The sequence below is a fragment of the Sinocyclocheilus grahami genome, unplaced genomic scaffold (assembly GCF_001515645.1).
Source record: "Sinocyclocheilus grahami isolate Dianchi unplaced genomic scaffold, SAMN03320097.WGS_v1.1 scaffold175.1, whole genome shotgun sequence".
NCBI lineage: Eukaryota > Metazoa > Chordata > Actinopteri > Cypriniformes > Cyprinidae > Sinocyclocheilus > Sinocyclocheilus grahami.
Window position 1 is genome coordinate 152,668 of NW_015505354.1, and position 21,326 is coordinate 173,993.

Here is a 21,326-nt window from a genome sequence, read left to right on the forward strand (position 1 = left end):
ACTGTAAGGCAAAGGTCATTTATCTGTCGGACTGAGATTTAGGAAAACAGTACCTCATCAATTTGTCCGTCTACTAAACAAGGCAGGTCTTCAGGTGAAACTGAACTACACACTCCTGTATCACTGATGTAAAAACCAACATCCTTTTTTAAATAAAAAGATATTGTAAGTGGAACAGGATATAAGTTTTGCTTTGTACCTGTTTAGGGTTATCAGATACTGGCTTTAGTAGTCACATCCTGTGCTGTGAGGCTTTTAACCGCATTAACACCCAGGTCCCTCTCACTAGCCTCTTGCTCACATATCTAACTTACTGAGAAGTGAAACTATACATTTACTAAGAAGGACATACGGAAACGCATATATTTTCAGCTGCATGTAATGTAAATGAACTGTATGCTCACTGTATGATTTAGTTTTCAATTTACTTTTGTACTTTAAACTTAGAAGTATTTTAACACTAACAGGATAAAATGTAAAGAAATTCAATCCTGAACTAGGTTGTGTGTGTGGGTGAGAGAGCGAGAGATAGCACATCAGCACGTGTAGCTCCTCCCCAATAGCCTTTGGTTCTATTTTGATGGATGGCGATAAGTCATCAGCACATACTCTGTGATTTTTCACACACAGGCAGTTTCCATATCATTCAGTCTCATATTCAAGGTGTTTTAGCTCACGGGCAGAAAGACTTCTTGTGCTCTTTTAAAGAGACCTCAAGTCAAGGCTTCACCAACCCTGAGCAATTCTCTCCCAAAACCTGTACTCATTATGAGAGGGATTCTATACCTAATGGTCCCAATGAATGGACTACTCGGTGAGTGCATTTTGCAAACTTTCACATAACTCATAAGGTTTTAAGATGAAATGAACTTCAACATATTTTATATATATATTCTTCACAAATTAAATGAAACAGATTTTGGCATCATTTTCAGCACTACAATCAACAAGATAATAGAGAAAGCATAACCAGATATCATTTTTTTAAGTTACACACCACATGAGTAGTGTTGTATTTTCTGTATTATATACTTTATTGTATATTCTACATTAAATATGTATATATTAAGTATGCACGTATATTGTATAATGTCTGTAATAGTATATATCATGAATATATTTTTATTTCTGGAAAAACCTGAAAAAAAAAGGATTCCAGCCAATATAAATATAAAGCTGTATAGGTTTAACGGGGTTGTGAAAAATGGAATTACAGAATTATTTGTGTATGTGTTTTGTTTGTGGATTTATATGAACTCATTGATTAATGCAAGAAATCAAGAGGAAATGGCATTTTCAGTTCTGTTAATTGCCTTGAGAACACGCTATTATAAAAATGTATCTTCCCTCTCTTCTGTTCTCACTTTCATCAGCTGGCTTTGTTGAGGGGAATCAAGGTAATTCCGCCATAGATATCTGAAATTCAGTTTTTGATTTTTTTTTTCTTTCTTGTTTTGGCATGTTACAATGAATGTGCCAATGTGTTTTTCTGATTCTCAGACTGCACTTCATGTTACCAGTTGGACATTGGAGTGGCTATTGGGATCATCACTTGTGACATCATCCTCACACTCCTCATTGCTCTCTCAGTCTATTGTTTCATTTCCCATCAGAAAAGAAGAGGCAGTTTACATACACATGCCAGGTGCTGTGGGTCAGGTATGTCTGTTTGTAAGAGAAATCAATACAGAATTACAGCTGTTCCAGTCAAAATGACAACATTTTTCTGATGTTTAAGGTAAAGCAAAAACTCACCAGCCATCAATGAGGCCAAAGACGATTGAAATGGAATCACCTTATCAGGTAAAATGAGCAATTTCAGCTATGTGTTTAATGTACCACAAAACGTTGTTTTTTTATCTACAAAACTAAAAATAAAGTAGTATTTATAGTAAATGCAACATATTTGTGAGATTTTTTTTCATAATGATTTGACAGGAACTTTATGGAGTCCAATCAGACATATACAGTGATCTTCAGCAGTATCGGAAATGAGGTGACCATGTGAAATAATGTTAATCGTGAGTCGTGTGAAAACTTAAGAATATTTGGAGGTTGCATACGTTTCTAAACTGCCTGTCACAAATATGTATTTGGTATAAATAAGCTACAATAATTAATTTATACAAAATTCCTTATACTTTGAATCCATGTGATTGGTCATGTGGCGTTTATGCAAACCATGAATAGAATTTGTAGTTTTTAATATCACTGTAACAATTGTTTCCATCTGTAATAGTTTTATTTATTCAAAACCTTTGTAATGGAATTAGATCAGAATATAATTCCCTTGCTCTTTATGTAGAAATAAATGTTTTGTTTTGATTGTGTGGTCTTATCTGGATCATTTCTTTACCTACTTTTATAGACAGCCGGTGGATGATGGATGAAGCCACACTCAAACATGCACTGTTTTTATTTTATTTCCCCAAGTGGCTACAGAAGTAGATGCAGTGTAGCGGACCTGTTTAGAAATCCCATGACCACAGTGAATCAGTTAGACAAAACGGAAATACTTTGCTTTCTTATGTCCTGACTTTTAAGTCCAGAGTTTTACATTCTGGATGCTATACTTTCTACTTCTTATGGGCATTTTCATTATTGCCGATTTATTGCTCTGTGTACGTAAGCCAAGTGTGATAATATTAAAACAAAGAATATCAAGGAAATGAAACTGAATGGTGCTTGACTTTTGGCTTTGCACAGAGAGCAATTTAAATTGCGCTCTTAGCTTGAGTGTGACCACTTCCAACGTCCACAAGAGTGCACTATTATTTCAGTGTGCTACATAGCCTATGTTACATTTAGCCTACTGTAAATTCTCTCAGATCTATCATTCATGTTTTATTTTGAGGCTTAATTCTTTGCCGCTTACAGTAATGATGATGCATGATTGATCTAGGCCTAACAGAATCAATATCTCGCTTGTCGTTACACTAATTGACGTTTTAGTGAATATTCTGAGAAACCTAAGTAGGCCTGCCAATATTTATTTCAAATGGGTCTCACATGCTGGACTAACATCCAAGGCTGTCGAAATTTAAATGGAGATTTAAGACATGAGCCGTCAGACTGTTTATCAAACAATGAAAATGATAATTCTCCCCAGCATAAACAACTTAAATCATGCTTTGACATAATTAGTCTCGCGTGGCCAGACCTTTTGACTGATGGCAGAACGCTATGACATTATATGCCAAAACAGAGCTCGAGCTGTGAAGACAGCTTTGTGTTGATTTTCAAGCAGCCTAACAATTATTAATAACAGATAAGAAATGTTGACAGCCTCCTGTTGACTGATAGCATAGGTATTGTATAACAGTTTTTGATAGCCTACTGTATTACAAACTATTGCTCCAACATGACAGTGCTTAACTGAAATAGAAAACTGATGGTAAAGAAAGACGTTACATTTATACTAATTCCTGCTATCCCGTTCCTTACGTCAATGGTTTGGGCCTAATGGTAAGTGTTTTCTACATTTTAAATCAACTGTATGCGTGTTAGTCATTCAGCACAGTTTTTTTCTTCCACATGGCTGGTATTCTCCCTCTCAGTTCTGCTGGATGTAGGAAAAGGCAAATACAAACTAAACTTTGAATTTAGGATTATTTCGACAATTACAATTTGAAATCAGTGGCATGTATCAGTGCATATTTCATGATTCTGTCTTAAAGCTATTGTTTGCGGGACACATGGACAAACAAAGGGCGTTCAGATGAAACTAGGTTAGGCTAATCTTTTAATAATCTTACATCAGGTTTTTTAATAGGACTTCAAAGACTTTCTTTTGCTTCCTGTGCACTATTTGCCCAAAGCCTGGTATAATTGAACTACTCAGAAAGAAACAGCAGGAACATATTCAGTGAAAGAAACCAATTATTTTCTGAATTTGGAGTGGTTTGTTTGTTGAAGTTTTGTTCCCCCCCTCCTCAATGTAAGAGGAAATACTCTATACTTGACTGTTTATGTGCTGTTTTCAGCTTTTGATTCGTATTCGAGTGTGCAGTGTTAATATGTATCCCTGCTTTTCTCACTTCATGGTCCCTTACTATTTGAAATATGTGAGTAATGAACTTTTCGTCTTCATCTACCCAGTTTATGCTGTTGGTATGCGCTGGGCAGGACAAATAAGAGGAGGAACAAGAGGAGTTTGGCATCTATCCTGACCTTGGCAGCCAGTTATCAGCTTCAGGCTTATAGCTTGATAATTTATCAGACTATCAAAATACATTCCTTAACTGAACACCACAAGCACAACAAATGGAGTTTCAGTCTCACAGGCCATCTTTAATGCTTTTTTCAGAACCAGAGAATGTGGCTTTGGATAGCAGTAGTGTATGTGGTCTTAGAGTAAAGTAGACTTACTCTGAATGCTTGTTCTGGTGAATTGTTATGAGGTATTAATGTGGATGTTAAAATTATAATCCATGACTTGAAATGGTCCAGGAATGGAAGAGATAGCCACATAAAGCAATCAGGTTTTTAAATTGTTTTTCTGTACATTATATTAATTTTAAACTATACACTCGCTTGAAATACTGTACTAACCCAAACCCACATTCTAACCCTTAGAAAAAACGTTGCTTATTTTTTTTTTAAATAAATGTATTTTACTCGTATATCAATTTCCCCAAATGAGCATTTTGTCAAGTTTACCTTCTTGGACAGTCTCGTGCTAAAGGTGTAGATACATTTGGGGCAAGTAAGGTTTTTTTTTTTTTAAGAATTGATACTTTTTTCTTTTTTTTTCGCAAGGACACTTTAAATTGATTTTAAAAAAAGTAACAGTAAAACATTTATAGTGTTATAATGTTAGAATTAATGTTGTTCTTTTGAAATTTCTATTAATCAAAAAATACTTAAAGTATCACAGTTTCCAAAAAAATATTAAGCAGCATAACATTTTTCAACATTGATAATAATAATAAATGTTTCTTGAGCACCAAATCAGCATATCAGAATGATTTCTGAAGCATCATGTGACACTGAAGACTGGAATAATGATGCTGAAAATTCAGCTTTGCCACCACAGGAATAAATTACAGTTTATATTAAACTAGAAAGTTATTTTAAATTGTATTAAAGGGATAGTTCACCCAAAAATTAAAATTCTGTCATTAATTACTCACCCTCATGTCGTTTCAAACCCGTAAGAACTTCGTTCATCTTCGGAACACAAATTAAGATATTTTTGATGGAATCTGAGAGCTGTCTGACCCTCCATAGACAGCAACGCAACTGAAATGTTCCCAAGTCCAGAAAAGTAGCAAGGAGATCTGTAAAATAATCCATGTGACATCAGTGGTTCTACCGCAATTATACGAAGCTACGAGAATACTTTTTGTGCGCAAAACTTGGGAACATTTCAGTTGCGTTGCTGTCTATGCAGGGTCAGACAGCTCTCAGATTCCATCAAAAATATCTTAATTTGTGTTCCGAAGATGAACGGAGGTCTTACGGGTTTGAAACGACATGAGGGTGAGTAATTAATGACAGAATTTTCATTGTTGGGTGAACTAACCCTTTAATATTTCATAATATTACTCTTTTTACTGTATTTGATCAAATAAATGCAGCATGAGCATAAGAAACTTTCAATTACATAAAACATTTTACAGATTGTAGTGTATATTAGTCAAGACATCTCATAAATGCAATGGATTTATATAATAATTTAATGACTTTACTATACCTTCTACCTAAACCTAACCTTCAGAGTAATCGGTTGACATTATTGGACTTAAAATGAACTACAAGTTGGCTGATTTATAAGACTTTAAGATAGTGGGGGCCACCTTAATTTACCTTACAAGTCAGCTTTCAACATATCCCACTGTATTAGTGAAGACATTTTTACGTATTTAATATAGCCAAGCATATATACACACACAGGCTCTCTTTTTCCTTCTTGCAACTGGCTGAAATTACGGAATTTCTGTGACCTTTCACTGAGCACACAAGTCTTACTTAAGTTAGAAAATTAAACCTTTGTGAATCCCTCCCTGCATAACCCAACAGTGTTGATACTGAACTGCTATTAATTCTTCATTTTTTTTCATGACGTTGTAGTTAAAATGAATAGCTTCCTGACACTGATCACTATGTCATCCACCAAAACACATTTTTCTGAAACTATGATGCATTGGTAAACATGATGTAACCATTTCAGCCGCATGATTCGTGTTCACTATGGACGTGTGATAAGAGCGTCTGCAATTTAGTAATGTGTACAGTTGGAGTTCTGTAAACCTGTGAGGTCTAGTCACACGCATGTTATTCATAAGAACGCTTATTGTGCAACTGTTTGAAACACAAAGTTATGAAAAATGCCAAATACTTGATCGTAATCTGATCGTGTCAGGCTGAGTGAATGTGGTGCTTCTGCCTTGTTATCTTCCTGCCCTCCTCATTGCTACAGTATGAGGCCTGATCGGTGCTGGGAGATTGGGTGCCCTGTCAAATCAAACAAACTCTCTCTGTGTTAGCGCTCGGGTGGTTGGTGTTGATAAAAAAACGCCATGCTGATGGGAGAGGATTCGCAAGAACTAACACCAGCAAGAAGTGCTAATACATCTTCATTGCTTTGTCGATGAAGGACAAAACCATTTTGTGTCATTCTGAAAGCTGCATTCTTTTTACATGAAATAATTTGCAATAAGTGAGATTTTCTTTAAAACCTTTTATTTGGCAAGGACACTTTCAAATGATCAAAGGTGACAGTAAAGTTTTCTTTCTTTCTTTCTTTTTTCTTTTTTTGCTACAAAAATCTATTTCAAATAAATATTTTTTTTCTGTTCATCAAAGAATCTTGAACAGGTTAAATGTGAAAAGATGTGATTGTGAATTTTTTTTTACAGTTTACACAAAAATAATATATGTATATGAAAACAGCAACACTGATAATGATATGAAATGTTTCTTGAGCACCAAATCAGCATATTAGAGTGATTTATGTGGGATCATGTGAAACTGAAGACTGGACTAATGGCTGCTGAAAATTCAGCTTTGCCATCAACCGATAAATTACATTTTGAAATATATTAAAATAGAAAATAGTTTGAAACTACAATAATATTTAGCAATTTTAGTGCTTTTACTGGATTTTAGATCAAATAATTGGTGAGCATGAGACTTTTCTTAAAAACATTTAAAAAAAAAATCTTACTGACCCCAAACTTTTGAGTGGTAGTGTATATTACACTAATACATTATATGTCCTATTGAAACAGGAAGTTGGTACATATTGATAATCTCGCTCTCCCTCTTTTTTAAATAGCCATTGGGGAGGGTCATTCTTAGTCTAAAAAGCATTTGATTGGACAAAAATCTGTGTAGTGCAGGATGTCATCAATATATCGTTTAGTATAGTACGCCTTTTAGTATAGTAAACTTGCATTTAAGTGGCTTCAAATATACTTATAAAAAAAAAATTTCCCTGAATTATTATTTTTTGGCTCTTCTTCTTTTTAAAATGTATTTTGTATTTTATTAATATACAAATTTGATATATGCAAATAAATATACAAATTTTATATATGCACACACACACATAATAAAATATTACATTATATATAGAGAGAGACAGAGAGAAAGGAAGAGTTCTCTTGGTATAATTCTAATTACATTACAGTTTTTATTTGCATTACAATTGCATAGAAAGATGAGAGGAGCCAGAAGCAGGATTCTCCTTAGCAAGTTTCAGAACATGTGGTCAAGTGAAATAGTTCACTCTATCAAAGTTTCTGACCCACTTATGATTTTCCTGAGCCAGTGCTGGGAAATAGACTGGATAATTTGATTCTGATTTGCCCTGCTAATTTTCTGCCTCTGTAAGTGTGTGTATTTGTGGAGAGCACTACATTGTTCAGTGACAATGAGTAAAGGAGTGTTGTGTGACTAAAGTGCCAGTCAGAGTGAGCTGGGCAAATACATGTCACATTGATGATCCTTGGCCTGAAAAAAGTCAGTAACAGGGTCATCCTCTTATTTTATCAGAACACTGGAGCTTTGCAAACTGACAGGGCCTAAGGGGCATATTCAAAGTGGTCTCTCATTTTCCTGTTTCTCTTTTATTGTTGTTTAAAGCATCATGCGACGTTAAGACTTGTGAATCTCCAAAATCAGTACATATTTGTACTTTTTTATGATGCAGTTTATGAGAAAAAGCACAAATGCATTTCCCTTATCCCAGGTTTTTTTTTTTTTTGCTGTATACTATTTGAACTGAGGTTCTTCAGCACACTGGATGGAGCACCCAGCACCCTCCTTCATATTAGAGGGTATTAAGAGCTAGTCATAATGAGCGTCGTTCACCCCCTCTGTTGCTCTGCATCATGTGGGCACATCAATGGCTCACCAGTGCCTGGCTATAAATCAGCCAGACAAGAAGCACAGGGAGCTGAACGGGTGGCTGTGCTCTGGCAAATATGGGATTAGAGAAGATTCAGGATATGACACAAAAGGGAAGGATGAGTGTCAGATGCAGTGGAAAAAAAGCAATGGACGGATTTAAAACTTCATCTGATGCTTGTACAGCAGGCCATGATATCATGTCATGAATGAATAGCTGAGGTTTTGTCATGACTCAGCATGGTGTCAATCCCAGAAATATGGCCGCCTTTATGTTCCTTCTTCAAGTCTTAGGCCTGTGTTGTATTTTTATAAGTTAAAGCATTCGTAGAACACATTATGAAATAGTTTTGGCCTCGACTTTATAAGCACTCCAGATGCACTATGGCAGAATGTTCTTGAGAGAGTGGTTTTGACTGGTACAATGCAATAGCCTGAAGTGTTCTTCAGCCAAGGAAATCCTGGAAGCTGTACTGCTCTTCTGATAAAATGTTTCCTGGAACAGAATGTTCTGCTCGCTGGAATAAAGGAGGAGCCTTGGTTCTGTTCATTACAAATAATGAAATCAGTGTCTTCAGGTAATATATCGGTTTGTTTTTTTAATGATGAAATGATTATATGTTTCTTAGGGAGTTGACCTGATTAATGACTGCCTTTCACTATCCATTTTTCATGTGGGCCTGTACAGCTTGTACAGTATTAAATGCTCACTTAAACATGTAAGCATTTCAATTATGTAAATAACATTAAGATAAATCAGTACAAAAGCTCATTACATATTCAAAAATCCCCTGTCTTTTACGTAAGGCTTAATGGCACGACCTCTTCTGTGTCCCTGAGTTTTCCTGTCTATTCCCAACAATTGCCTAAAGAATTCTCACAAGGATACGAGGAAGGGTGTTGTACTTCCTCTTGTTCCTCTTATTGTAAACAACCTAAGCAGATAAAAGTCAAACTATCCTCATTTGTACTTAGGCAAAAGACCACTTTGTAAACAATGTGAACCAAAACCTGAAGGTCAGATTTTATTTATTTATTTTTATTTCTCCTAAAAGTCAAGCCTGCTTTGTCTAAGTTTTAGTTAATAGACTTCAGACCTATTCTTGATACATTTCTTTCCATCATACCATCTCTCATAATTCCTTACCAGTGTCAAACGGCTAAGTACGAATAGTTCTTTCCGTTTCCCTCTTCCTTTACCATGCTACTGAATGTATAAAGATTTTAATCTGTCTTTTACTTTTGGGAGAGAGTTCTGATTGCTGTTGGGAGTGTAATGATCCCATGTAATTAGTCTCACAATAAATTGCAATAACACGCTGCACAGCTGGGAGATGTAGCTTTGTTACACACACACACAAACATTTCTTGTGTTTTGAATTTCATACAACTGGTCATTGCAGTTTTAATAGTGTATTAATTTTAAATAAAATTCTTAGTGCAGGATTATAGTTATTTCAGTCAGGTGAACCTGAAGGACACCTGTCATATCCCAGCTGCAAACAAGAGAGTTCAAACCCTCATCAGTAATGGAATTATAGATGGCATAAAATCATCAGGACAATACAGCTTATTATTCCTCTTCATTAGCCTTTTCTCCATGAAAGGGGCATTTTAACCAAATTAGCATAATGTTATTGAAATGGATCTTTTTATTTTATACGGCGATTTAAATTCACATTATCCATTTGAACTTCAGATGATGAGCAGCAAATTAAAATTGGATCAGTATGAAGGGAATTGATAGTTATCAAATCAAAGAGCTGTAAATAATTGTACTTTATGTGGTTTTAAGTATCTCCACTTATCACATTTGAGAGGAGATCTTAATACCAGAGCTGTTTAGATAATTTTTCTTGCTGTTGTTGAATTATCGGTTATAGTACTATATATATTCACTGTTGAAAATTTTTTTTTTTTTTCAACAATGAAACTTTTATTTTACATGTCCTTAATACTAATTCATACAGCAATGCCATTGTTGTACTATAAAAATTAAATATTTGATGATCATATTTGCCTTTTGCTATAGCAGGTTAGAAGAGGAGCAGCAGGTCAGTGAATGGATAGCTCTCATTCAATTCCATCAATCAAACCAAACAGAAGAGTTGATCTGAATTGAACGCTGAATGAAAATATCTTCTCTGCATGCATGAATAACATTTGAATATAGTAATTTCAGTAGCAAAAAAATATAGGCTGCAGGTTTATACAGAACTTGATGAGACAACTGAAGCTAAACAACAAAATGTCATATTGATTATATCACAATCCAATGCTGAAGAACAAAACAGTACTTAAGTAAAAATACTCAAACTCTATTGAAATAATGTGTCATGGGAATACATACTTTGCCAGTCCTCAAAGGAAAATACTATGATCATTAGAAGGTGATATGGAAAGGCTTTCATAAAACGTTCCCTTGGATGTGAATACAGCAAAGCGAGGGAAAGATCAAATCCTTAGCCTATTACAAAAACACCGGGATTATCATTGCAAACAAGATGAAGTTGTCCAATTTATAAAAGTGCTGCTGAAGGAAAAGTCTCTTGAGAAACTGATTAAAATTGCAACACTGCCCCTGTGCTTGAGGTGATTACAAAGCCACGATGAGGCTGTTTGCCCACTAGAGAACCTCCCTCTTTGATCCATCAGTTACAATTGTAATCACCCTCAGTGTCTTCTGTGCAATTTAAATGATTCTCCAGTTCCTGAATAACGGCTTCCCTTCCCATGTGATCGTTTCTCCTCTTTTCCATGATCAAATCCTCTAAACTTTGAAAGTCCAAAACGTGACTTTTCTTCTCCGACAGCTGCAGTTTCATCTTGTACGGCTGCTTCCCGATTCGTATCTCGCCTCCCATTTTAAACTCGCGTTTGCCAAACCTGCACCAGGCAGCGAAGCATTCAGAGTTCTTCCAGCAAATGTCTCGCTCTTTCATCCCCACTTGCTCCATGGCATTCTGCACCACAACACCAGGGCTCAGCGCGCGAAACTTATACAGGTCGTTCACAATTCTGCCCCTTTTACCTTGACTGGCATCGAAAAGAAAGTCGCATTTAATCTCGTTTCTCTGCAAATGAACCACCTGTTGGTCATCAACACAAACGGCCCAGTGCGGGTACTGACCGATAGCCACAAACTCCACCAGGTCACCGGGTTTGCATTTATTCGCCAAGTTCTCCCACGACAGGGTTCCCACTTCACCGAACCTGCTATTCCTGTCGTATATGCACTCGTCGCGATAATATACCGCGCATTCTAATTCATTTCGGCAGTCGTAATGTTTAACACCTTCCGTTTCTGTCTCATCGATGTTGTCCACCTGCTCGTTGTCATCAGCAGAGAAAATATAAGACACGCCGATCCGTGGAGTGTCGTCCCCTAGGTCGAACCCATTAGGGTCAGTCGTGGGCAATTCATTGTAATTTAAATGGGTAAATTTCTCCACTTGATTCCCCATAACAGTGTCCGAAACTCGTGTGAACAGTTTCGCGTCCCACCTGTATAGGTCGCGGAGGGGAGATTTCAAAAGCGCAACACGTAATCCGGCTCTGGAGCCCAGTTCAGGTCTAAGTCCATGTCTTCTTTTTATCAGCGAATTGCTGTTTGGAATAATTGCGTGATGTGCGTTTTGGCATATCATACAGCTATCCGACCTGTATGTCAGCCATAAGATATTATGCCATCAGAGTTTCAGTCTGCGTTCTGAACAGGTGCGTCTCACCTGCTCACTCACTTCCTGGTGAGAGTCGCAGACAGGGGAAGCCCATCAGACACAGCGGTGAACCCACGGGGAGTCCTGCGGTTAACGTCTCCTGTAAAGAATTGCACTTTTGATGAGTTACTTCCTCTCTTTCCAAGTAATGGATGGCGTCCACGGCTCTTTGAAGTTCTGGTAGTCGCAGAGGCAGCAACAGCGCTCTGTGTGAAATAGTAGTGCGCACGGTAATGTTTACTCAAGGCACGGTCAGTTAAAGAGACAGTACACATTTAGACTGGAAGCAGAATTATGTTGGTTCTTCAGCTCATTGAGCTAAATTCCTACAGAGTCTACAGTTTAAAGAGGTCATGAACTGAGAAATAATATTCCCTTGATCTTTTGACGTATTGTACTATAAAAAAACATCCTGTATGTTTCAGAACTAAAACAGCTTATATTGAAGTCAATCTGCCAAAACGATAGGTTGTGGAATGTACCACTTTATGACATAATAGCGTGGCTATAAGCACCGCCTCCGCAGAAGATCAATGCCTGCTTCTACATCACAGCCTGTTTAGCCCCGCCCACCGATTCGTGCATGTAGTGCAAATAATGAGAGCAGCAAAAGCAGGTCTAAGCAGAAACCAAACAATAAAGATGGCCCTGAAGACAAGATGCAGTGCCAAATTGTGGAAAAACAAAGTATTTGCACTGCCTTCCTTCTGATCCCAACATTAGGAAAGAGTGATCAGTGGATGAACTTTATTTTTAATGACAATGCTGTGCCAAAAATATTGGATCTGACAGTAATGTCGCAAAACACAAGTGTAAGTAACTGTTTTTATTATGTGGTCACTATTGCTTTGTCTGTTATTACAGATCATTTGATATGTAAGTTACTGAGTATTTAAGCGTTTTCACATAGATCCTTCCTACATCTATGAAGGATGTAGGCTGTCAAACATACACAACTGTTAGCCAATCATAGCAGTGGACGTTTACTTCCGAGTCTACAAGCCGCCACATCTTTTCAAACGGAGCGTTGTGATGAGAGGGGGACTCAGAGGACAGTACAATATAATAATTAAAAAGGCAGATCATGGTCCCTTTAAAGATTACCTTTCTGACCAGATGCTAATATTTTATAGTATATGTATGCCTGCATAAATTCAAGAGTGGGTGCCAGTCAACCAGATTGTATGACTTAGAGTCTCATGTGACATACCTGAACTTTGAACTCAAACATGCTGACATTTTCAGGCATCATAATGATGCAGTATACAGTGTACAGATATGCTACAAATCAGTTCTTTAAAATCTTTTTAATTATTATACACAGGGTGCGTGTAGTATTCAATTGTACAATTAAGGCTCGGAAGGCCTCCAAATAAAAAAGCACAGCTTTTTTGATTCAACCATATTATGATTCAATCACACCTGGAAACATTAGTGAAACTTCTGCAAAATGTATATTGTAGTAATGTTTCAAATAAAGCTACACAGAAGTCGCATTCAAACCAAGCAGCTTTTTGTTGATCAGTGTGACTAATTTGTGCTCAAGTAAAATTCCATGTTGAGCAGATTCCTATTGAAATTACTCTTTTTCATCTGGGGGGAAAAACATCACTGAACACTGGTAAATGTGTCACCTTTGGTAACCACAAGAATTAGTTCATGAAGAGGTACTGTAATTACAGCAACACCTTTTCGATTGCATTATAAAGTCATTATTTATTACATTATTATAGACATTAAACCTATATTTAAAAACAATTAAATAAAAATAAATCAATTAAATATATATTGCAAACATTATTAAATAAAAAAATCGTAAATCAGCCAAATTACGTTATTCCTCTGAATAAAGTCCAATACTGTGTCCTTCACATTAAATACAGTGGCAGCATCTTCAGAGGCATCTCCCTGGAGATACTTCAGCTTGTGGTATCCAGTCTGGGGCACGTGGGTCGGTAAACCACTGCAATGTTTAGTCTTGTGTTGTGGATTGCCAAACAGCTAGCCTCTGGCTGTCAGTCCATCACCCCCAGTGCAGGGGCTTCTCATACCCAGAAGCATGCCTCAGCTCTTAATTACCTAACGTAACAGCTGGCCAGAGAGACTGCCGTGTATTTGCTCACTCCAGTGTGGGGATGTCTGACTGTCGCCATAAGGCATATCACCAGTTACACCAGTTGCAAACTGAGCGTCCATCTCCCATCACCACATCAAAACAAATCCTACAGCCTCCCGAGAGTACCTTCAGACCAGACACACCTGCTCCCCCATTAAGTATTAATATTAAATCTCATTAGCATCATGTGCTTAAAGTTTAAATGATGTGCAATCTTGTCAAGTCACCTTTATTTATATGGTGCTTTATACAATACAGATTGTTTCAAATCAGCTTTACAGTATTAAACAGGAAAATTACAGAATCAATGATGCAAACTTCTTCAAATATGAGACAAATCCAAATTCTCTAACAAGACAATATAGCGTCATTATTCACCTCCAGTCCGTTCAGTGTTGGTTCTTAAAAATATAGGTTCCATAAAAATACATTTTTACAGCAATGACATTGAAGAACCATTCTGGTTTCTCCGTAGAACCTTTCAGTGAGCAGTTCTTGAAAGTACCAATTTTTAAGTGTAAAGAACATTTTAATAATAACATTTTAATAATTGAAATAACCTTTTTGCACTAATAAAGGTTCTTTATTGGCATCTGGTTCCATCAAGAAGCTTTAACATCCATGGAACCTTTCAGTTGTACAAAAGGTTCTTTAGATTATTAAAATGTTAATGACATAAAAAAAACATTATTTTTAAAAGTGTAAAGAACCTTTTGTGCGATAGAAAGGTTCTATAGATGTTAAAGTTTCTTCATGAAACCATCAATGCCAATAAAGAACCACTATGTGCCAAAAACTTTATGATTATCACTTTATGATTCAGTGATCATTCCTCAGAGTGACATTTTCACTGAAACCTTATATGTTATAAAGATCCACACACCCCGCATATCTATCCTGGTGAGTAAACAAAGGAATTTCAACTACCTGACATTTCGGTATTGGTCTGACACAACCACAGGAATTCCTCTGAGTGTTTTGACTCTACAAAGATCTTTTTTTTTAAGTTTCTCTCACCCCGAGAGCCTGTACTCTGGCCATTTTGAATGCCAAGGCACCTTGTGTCAGTACGCCTGTGACACTGTATGAAGCTGTCTGCCTCCGCTGAAGATATAAAGATGAACAGTGTTGCCTTCACACTGACTCGCTCAGTGAAATAACTCATTATTTAGTTTCCTCAACTTAAAAAAAATAAAAAAGACGTCTGGAACACAACACCACCAAGAGTAAACAAAATCGGGTGAAAGTGCCACTCTGATGGGAATGCATTGATGTTTTTGTTTCCAGTGGCTATGCACTGGTTACATCAGAAGAATTTTAAGCAGCTAATAGTAAGGCCCTTAAGAACCCTCTTTCTCTCTCTAGGTTTCCAAAGGCAACTGCCTTCCATCAAAGGTGTATTATTGCTGAAGGTGCACGGTGTGTGTCTGTTTGTGTCACACCAATGAAGTGTAGCAGAAGCCTGGACGGGCTGCAGAGAGAGAAATTAAAAGAAGGCTGAGAAGATCGTCAGGTGACAAAAAAGTGAGGTGAAAATGACAAAGGAATGTTAATGGTATTGAATGCAACTCTGTTATCTGTAAATTCTTCCGTTTTCCCACAGTTACTTTGATATTTGTTTTTCTTTAATGGATAAATAGCTGTGTTGTCCTATAGTACAATGTGAGTTTGCTGCAAAAATCATGAAACCACTTTTAGGTAGTTTAGTGATCAATAATATTGAGTGCAGTGAAACATTTATTTTTCTATTCATAATACCCAACATGAGTAATGAGTATAAGGACTTATTTTATTCCAGTAAATTCAAGTATCGTTTGAACTGCACTGACCTCTAGAGGAGCATGACATGTTAACCAAAATATAGCACTGATCTCACAAATATGCCAGCAGGCCTAAAGTAGTGTTCTGTAGACCAGGGGTTTTCAAACTGGGGTCCGCAAGTGGGTGGGTGGGAGGGGTCTATTTGTTTATTTTGTGTTTATTTGTGGATCCAGAACACCTGAAAAGAGATGATGCCAACCCCTCAGAGGACCTCAGATGATGCCAACCCTGAAACAACATACAGAACTACCACATTTTGCTATAAGTTTGATAGCATCATATAATAATTGCTGTTAATAGTGTTCATCGTCTGTTTGATTACGTCTTTAATTGATTTTTCCGTACATTTCTGCCATTAACTGACAGTTACTGATAAGCTACTAAATATATCGTAGAAACTTAATTTTGTGTAAAGTTGCTTTGCAACGATTTGTATCGTGAAAAGCGCTATACAAATAAACTTGAATTTAATGATTTATTTAGTTAGTTTTAAAATGTATTTTTTCAGGGCTAATTATTTTTATGTTTACATTCACTAAATTTAAAAATAATATTTCATTCTGGTCAGAATTCAATTGAATTCAACATTAATTGTATTTTTTTCTTTCTTTTTTCCCATAATTTGTTCGTTTTATAATTATTTTCCAGATAATTTATTTTTGTATTAGTATAATGACAATGTAAAAAGCAATTATTTCATTTTGGGAACAATTATTTGATTTAGTTATCTTTTTACAAACATTTTAAAAGTAAATATTTTCTAAATAGTAGTTTTTGAATAAGTACAATGACAATGTAAAAGCTGTAGCGAATCAGCTCATGGGGAAATATGAATAATTAAACATAACTAGTTATAATTAATTATAAATATTTAGATCCGCTGTAGATATTTACTTGACCTCTCAGAGTCAACTGTCTGTCAATTCTAAGAACGTTAATTTCCTGGTTAAGGGAAATAACTTTCTTACTGTACAATTCTACACCGAGCTTGTAGCATAAATCTGCATGATTAAGTGACTCCAGTTATGAGCAAACAATGAAAAAACCAGTGATATCAGCATTAGTTGCCATAGGGACCAGGGGGGCCTGGTGTCGTTGCAGACATCCTGGCACCCAATTTATTGGGTGAGGGGACTGTGACGATTTGTTAATCTAATGAATAACTGATTTGTTCAATCAAATGAAAAACTGTGTGTTTGATTGGTCCAGACGCTACAAAGCCAATTGTTTTCTTTTGGAAATAATGATTTCCTTTAGTTGTCTTACATTCACAAAGTAAAAATTGATTTTTACATACAAAAATATACAGCTGCCTTAATATTTATCAACAGCTGTAGACAATATAATGCTGTAGACAATATCATGTTGTGAGTTTTCTTAGATGTGCTCTTTCTTGCATTTGTAAACACTGTCAAATACCAATACCAGACTGTTGAGTACATTACAGCTGGTTTGTTTGCTCTGAATTTCGAAGAAGAAACTTTTGTATTTGCTGTTCAGTGATGGTGATTAGAACTTTTGCCACTTTTGAAAGTAGAACATTCTCTCCAGGCCATATCAGAAAAAAGGCCGTAAGAAGTAGATCATTCAGATCTGACACAGCATGACCCAATTTGCTATCTCACTATTTGTTATGTTCCCTTAAATTTCTGCATGAGCGGAGCAAACTATGTAATATATCACTGTCATACTGATCTTTTAGAGGTCAGCTTGCGATTCCTAATGGACATATTGCATTTTGCATTACAACGCCATCAGTGGCACCACTTAATATGATGATACTGTAGAGCAACATACACGAGCACTTGTTGCTTCTACCCAAATCAGTGTTACACAAAAAAGCATATATATTCTCAAATATATTTCTCTTGTGCTGTATAGAAGGGCTCTTGTTTTATGGTGGTCTGTTTTCAAAATGATGCAGTGTTGTAGCATTTGAGGAGAATCACAAAGGAACCCTTTATGGGAACCAAAAGGTGAAAGTGCTCTCCAAAAAGTGTCAGACATTGTGCCTTAATATATCTAAAATGGGCCTCTTTCTATTTTGAATACTTTTTGCTCTTCTCATGATGAATGCCAAACTGAAATTTCGAATGAATAGGTGCTGTTTGGTTAGTGTCAATTACTTTAATGCACAAAGGCTTGTGTTCATAGAACATGCAGGAGTAACAGGCTTATGTATGAACACAATGCAACCCTTTACACAGATTATGAATAAGAAATAAGATATAGATATATCTAAGCTATAAAATAATTATTTAAAAAATCTAAAATAATTTTATAATTAATCTGATATCATTTTAATTACAAATTATTTAACACTTTTATAGTAATACCATATTTTAAGTTTTTTTTTTGAGGATGTCAAGAGGTCATGTTTTTCCATGTCTTGATGTGACTGTTATTTACCCTTCATTTACTCATGCAGTGATAAGCACTGTTAACCAGTAAGGATGCTCTCCTGAGGCACAAGGATTCTTATTTTCATAAAGTTCGGCTTGGGAGAATTTAAGGTCCCAACATGGCAGTACGACATTGTCATTATTTTGAAATGAAAAATGTTTTGAAAATTCTGTGTGTAGATATGGATGGTTAGGTGACAAATAAATATTTTGAATCTATATTATTTATTTTATTTATTAACACCAGCCTTTAAAAAGATTATGGTGGACAATATATTAGCAGTAAAATCTTGAGAACAACTATGATGTTCTACAGTAGAAATTGAATTTAGTATGATTTTCCAGTCCTGGAGGCACTCCAACACTGCATGTTTTGCATGTCTCCTTAATCAAATACACCTGATTCAGGTCATCAGCTTATTAATAGAGACTCCATGATCTGAAATTGGTCAGAGAAAGGAGACATGCAAATTGTGCAGTGTTGGAGTGCCTCCAGGACCAGGGTTAGGAACCACTGGTCTTGAAGACGATGATTAGCTGGTTCAGGTGTGTTTGATTAGAGTTGGAGCTAAACTCTGAAGGAAAGTGACCTGGGGTTACGGGGCTGATGAGACGTGAGACGTGCGGATCCATATGCAAAGCTTTATTTGGAGAAGACAGAGACATGGTCATAAGACAGGCAGGGTAAACAGTGGCAACCAGGAATATGGCGGGCAAGACACAAGAATAAACCTAGGGGTAGGGTGGGTCGACGATTGGCAGACAGAGTCACGGGGTAAGGCTAAAAGGAGAAATCCAGGAAAACAGGCGAAGATCAAAACCGAAGGAAACAGACAAGGCAAGGCAAAACTAGGCTAAGTCTAAGGCAGGGAAACTAATGAGGGCCCTGTTTTGTAGCTATCTAAGGATAAGCGCTAAACAATACTCGGCAGAGGGAAGGGATCAGAGTGAGTGTTAAATAGTGAGGGAGTGATATGAAACAGCTGGGTGCAATCAGTGTTACCAGCTGTGTGCAATCCGTGCTGAGTGCAATCAGTGCAATGAATGATGGGATATGTAGTCCGGGGTGATGTGCAACAGTGTGTAGTGCGAGAGTCAATGAAATCGGAAAGGGTGACCTCTGATGGCTAGCAGAAGGAAGTTCATGGACCGGATTCGTGACACCTGGAAGGGCCAAGTTTGCCCACCCCTGTTCTAGAGTGAACAAATAAATAAATATTTCAATATTATTTATTTATTTGCTTGCTAGAACATCATACTAAATTCACTCTCTGATTTTACTGCTAATATATTGGCTGCTGTAATCTTTTCAAAGGGTGTTGTGTAAAAGGCTCAAAGGGATTACTCAAGCTATTTATTTCAAGCCCTACAATGGGTAGGGAGGAGCAAAAATTTGTTTACCATGAATTTCTTAACCTGACATTCTAGTTTTCCATCATTTCATTTCAGGAATTTGTTTGTACCATGATGGTGATGCTAGCTAGGGTAAAAAGTAAAGTCATTCCAACTGAATCCTACCATGTAATACATTATTGCATTTGGCAGGTGATTTTGACTTATATTCTGAGTATTACATTATCAGTTTGTGCCTTTTCTAGGAATCAAATCACGAGAGAGAGAGGCCCAGTTTAGGAGGTTTAGTGCAGAAAAACCAGGTGGCTATTTGCCTTAGGCTATTTTGTGCTTTTTTTTATTGCAACAGGTTAAACTGTTACTGAAATGTCTCTATTTTATCTTCATCACATCCCTGTATTTTTCACCCTATGTGCTTTGAAAATAATCTAAATATCTTAATTATATATTTTAATTATTTTAAAAAAGATTTCTGAAAGTAACTTGCTGATTTTATGTAAATCTACATTTTTCTGTTTGATGAAATGTGGAGACTGTTAGTTTGTGGCTTGTATTAACAACATGTTCTCTTACGGTACAAGAGAACATATTTATTTTTGAAGTTGTTGAACATTTTAGCTTACAGCATGAGAAACAGATGACAGCACAGGTGCAACTATTGTGTAATACCTCTCAGGGTACAAGACACCGCAGGACAGGGAACTAACACTAGATGACGCTGTTGAGCTAACGCTATAGTTTTCTATTTTAATATTTTTAAGATGTAATATGCAATTTGTTGCTCAAGAAACGTCTTATTATTATCAATGTTGAAAACAGCTGTACTGCTTGATGTTTTTTTGGAACCATGATACATTTTTTCATGATTCTTCGAAGGATAGAATGTTCAAAAGAACAGCATGTGTTTGAAATTATAAACCTTTTGTGATATTACTTTTGATATTACTGACCCTAAACTTTTAAATGGAAATTGTAATGCACATTTTTTATATTAATTTATAAATACACATTTCTAAAGTGAAATATCATCCTTACTGGAAACAGATTACTTCTTGGAAAGTGAGGGTTGGCATTGGGTTCTGTGAAGCAACGTGGTTCTCTGTATGAATGTCACTATATGCAGTCACACTCTGTACATGTGCTCCTGCTGATGCATGTTTCATTTGCCGCTTAGTGAGGGCTCTGTGACCTTTTGCAACCCTTACACCAGACTGGCAAGGGGCTGTAGAGAGAGACCAGTTCTGGAGTCTTCTACCCTACTTTAAACACAGTAGGCAGAATGGTTTACAGCACCCAGCAAAGTCAGATTACATCAGCGCTGTATTGGCTAATAGTGAGGAGATGAGGAGACAAAATGTTGAGAAATAATTCCTGTAACCTTTATCACACGGTACATGTTAAATTTCAAATGAGCAATTGTTGAACGATTGCATGGAATGCATTTCTGCTTTGATTTCAAGAAAAAAAAAATGTTTGCTCTCTCTCCCTCTATGAAAATACGCACAAGCTCAGTTCTGCCTTTAAACACTGTGTCTGGAAAAACATTCCAGAAATGCTCTTTAT

General features: G+C 36.3%; 2 protein-coding genes across 2 annotated transcripts; one reads left to right on the forward strand and one right to left on the reverse strand.

Annotated features, from left to right (window-relative positions):
• Positions 1-673: 673 nt before the first annotated feature.
• LOC107593722 (TYRO protein tyrosine kinase-binding protein-like) lies at positions 674-2,105 on the forward strand. The gene is made up of 5 exons (XM_016283575.1): positions 674-814; positions 1,374-1,397; positions 1,501-1,659; positions 1,739-1,803; positions 1,939-2,105. The coding sequence occupies exons 1-5, from the start codon at positions 769-771 to the stop codon at positions 1,993-1,995; spliced, it is 351 nt and encodes a 116-aa protein (XP_016139061.1). The 5' UTR covers positions 674-768; the 3' UTR covers positions 1,996-2,105.
• Positions 2,106-10,438: 8,333 nt separating this feature from the next.
• Positions 10,439-12,325, reverse strand: LOC107593723 (protein FAM84B-like). The gene has a single exon (XM_016283576.1). It carries the CDS (start codon positions 11,997-11,999, stop codon positions 11,004-11,006), a length of 996 nt encoding a protein of 331 aa, XP_016139062.1. The 5' UTR covers positions 12,000-12,325; the 3' UTR covers positions 10,439-11,003.
• Between the last annotated feature and the right edge of the window lie 9,001 nt (positions 12,326-21,326).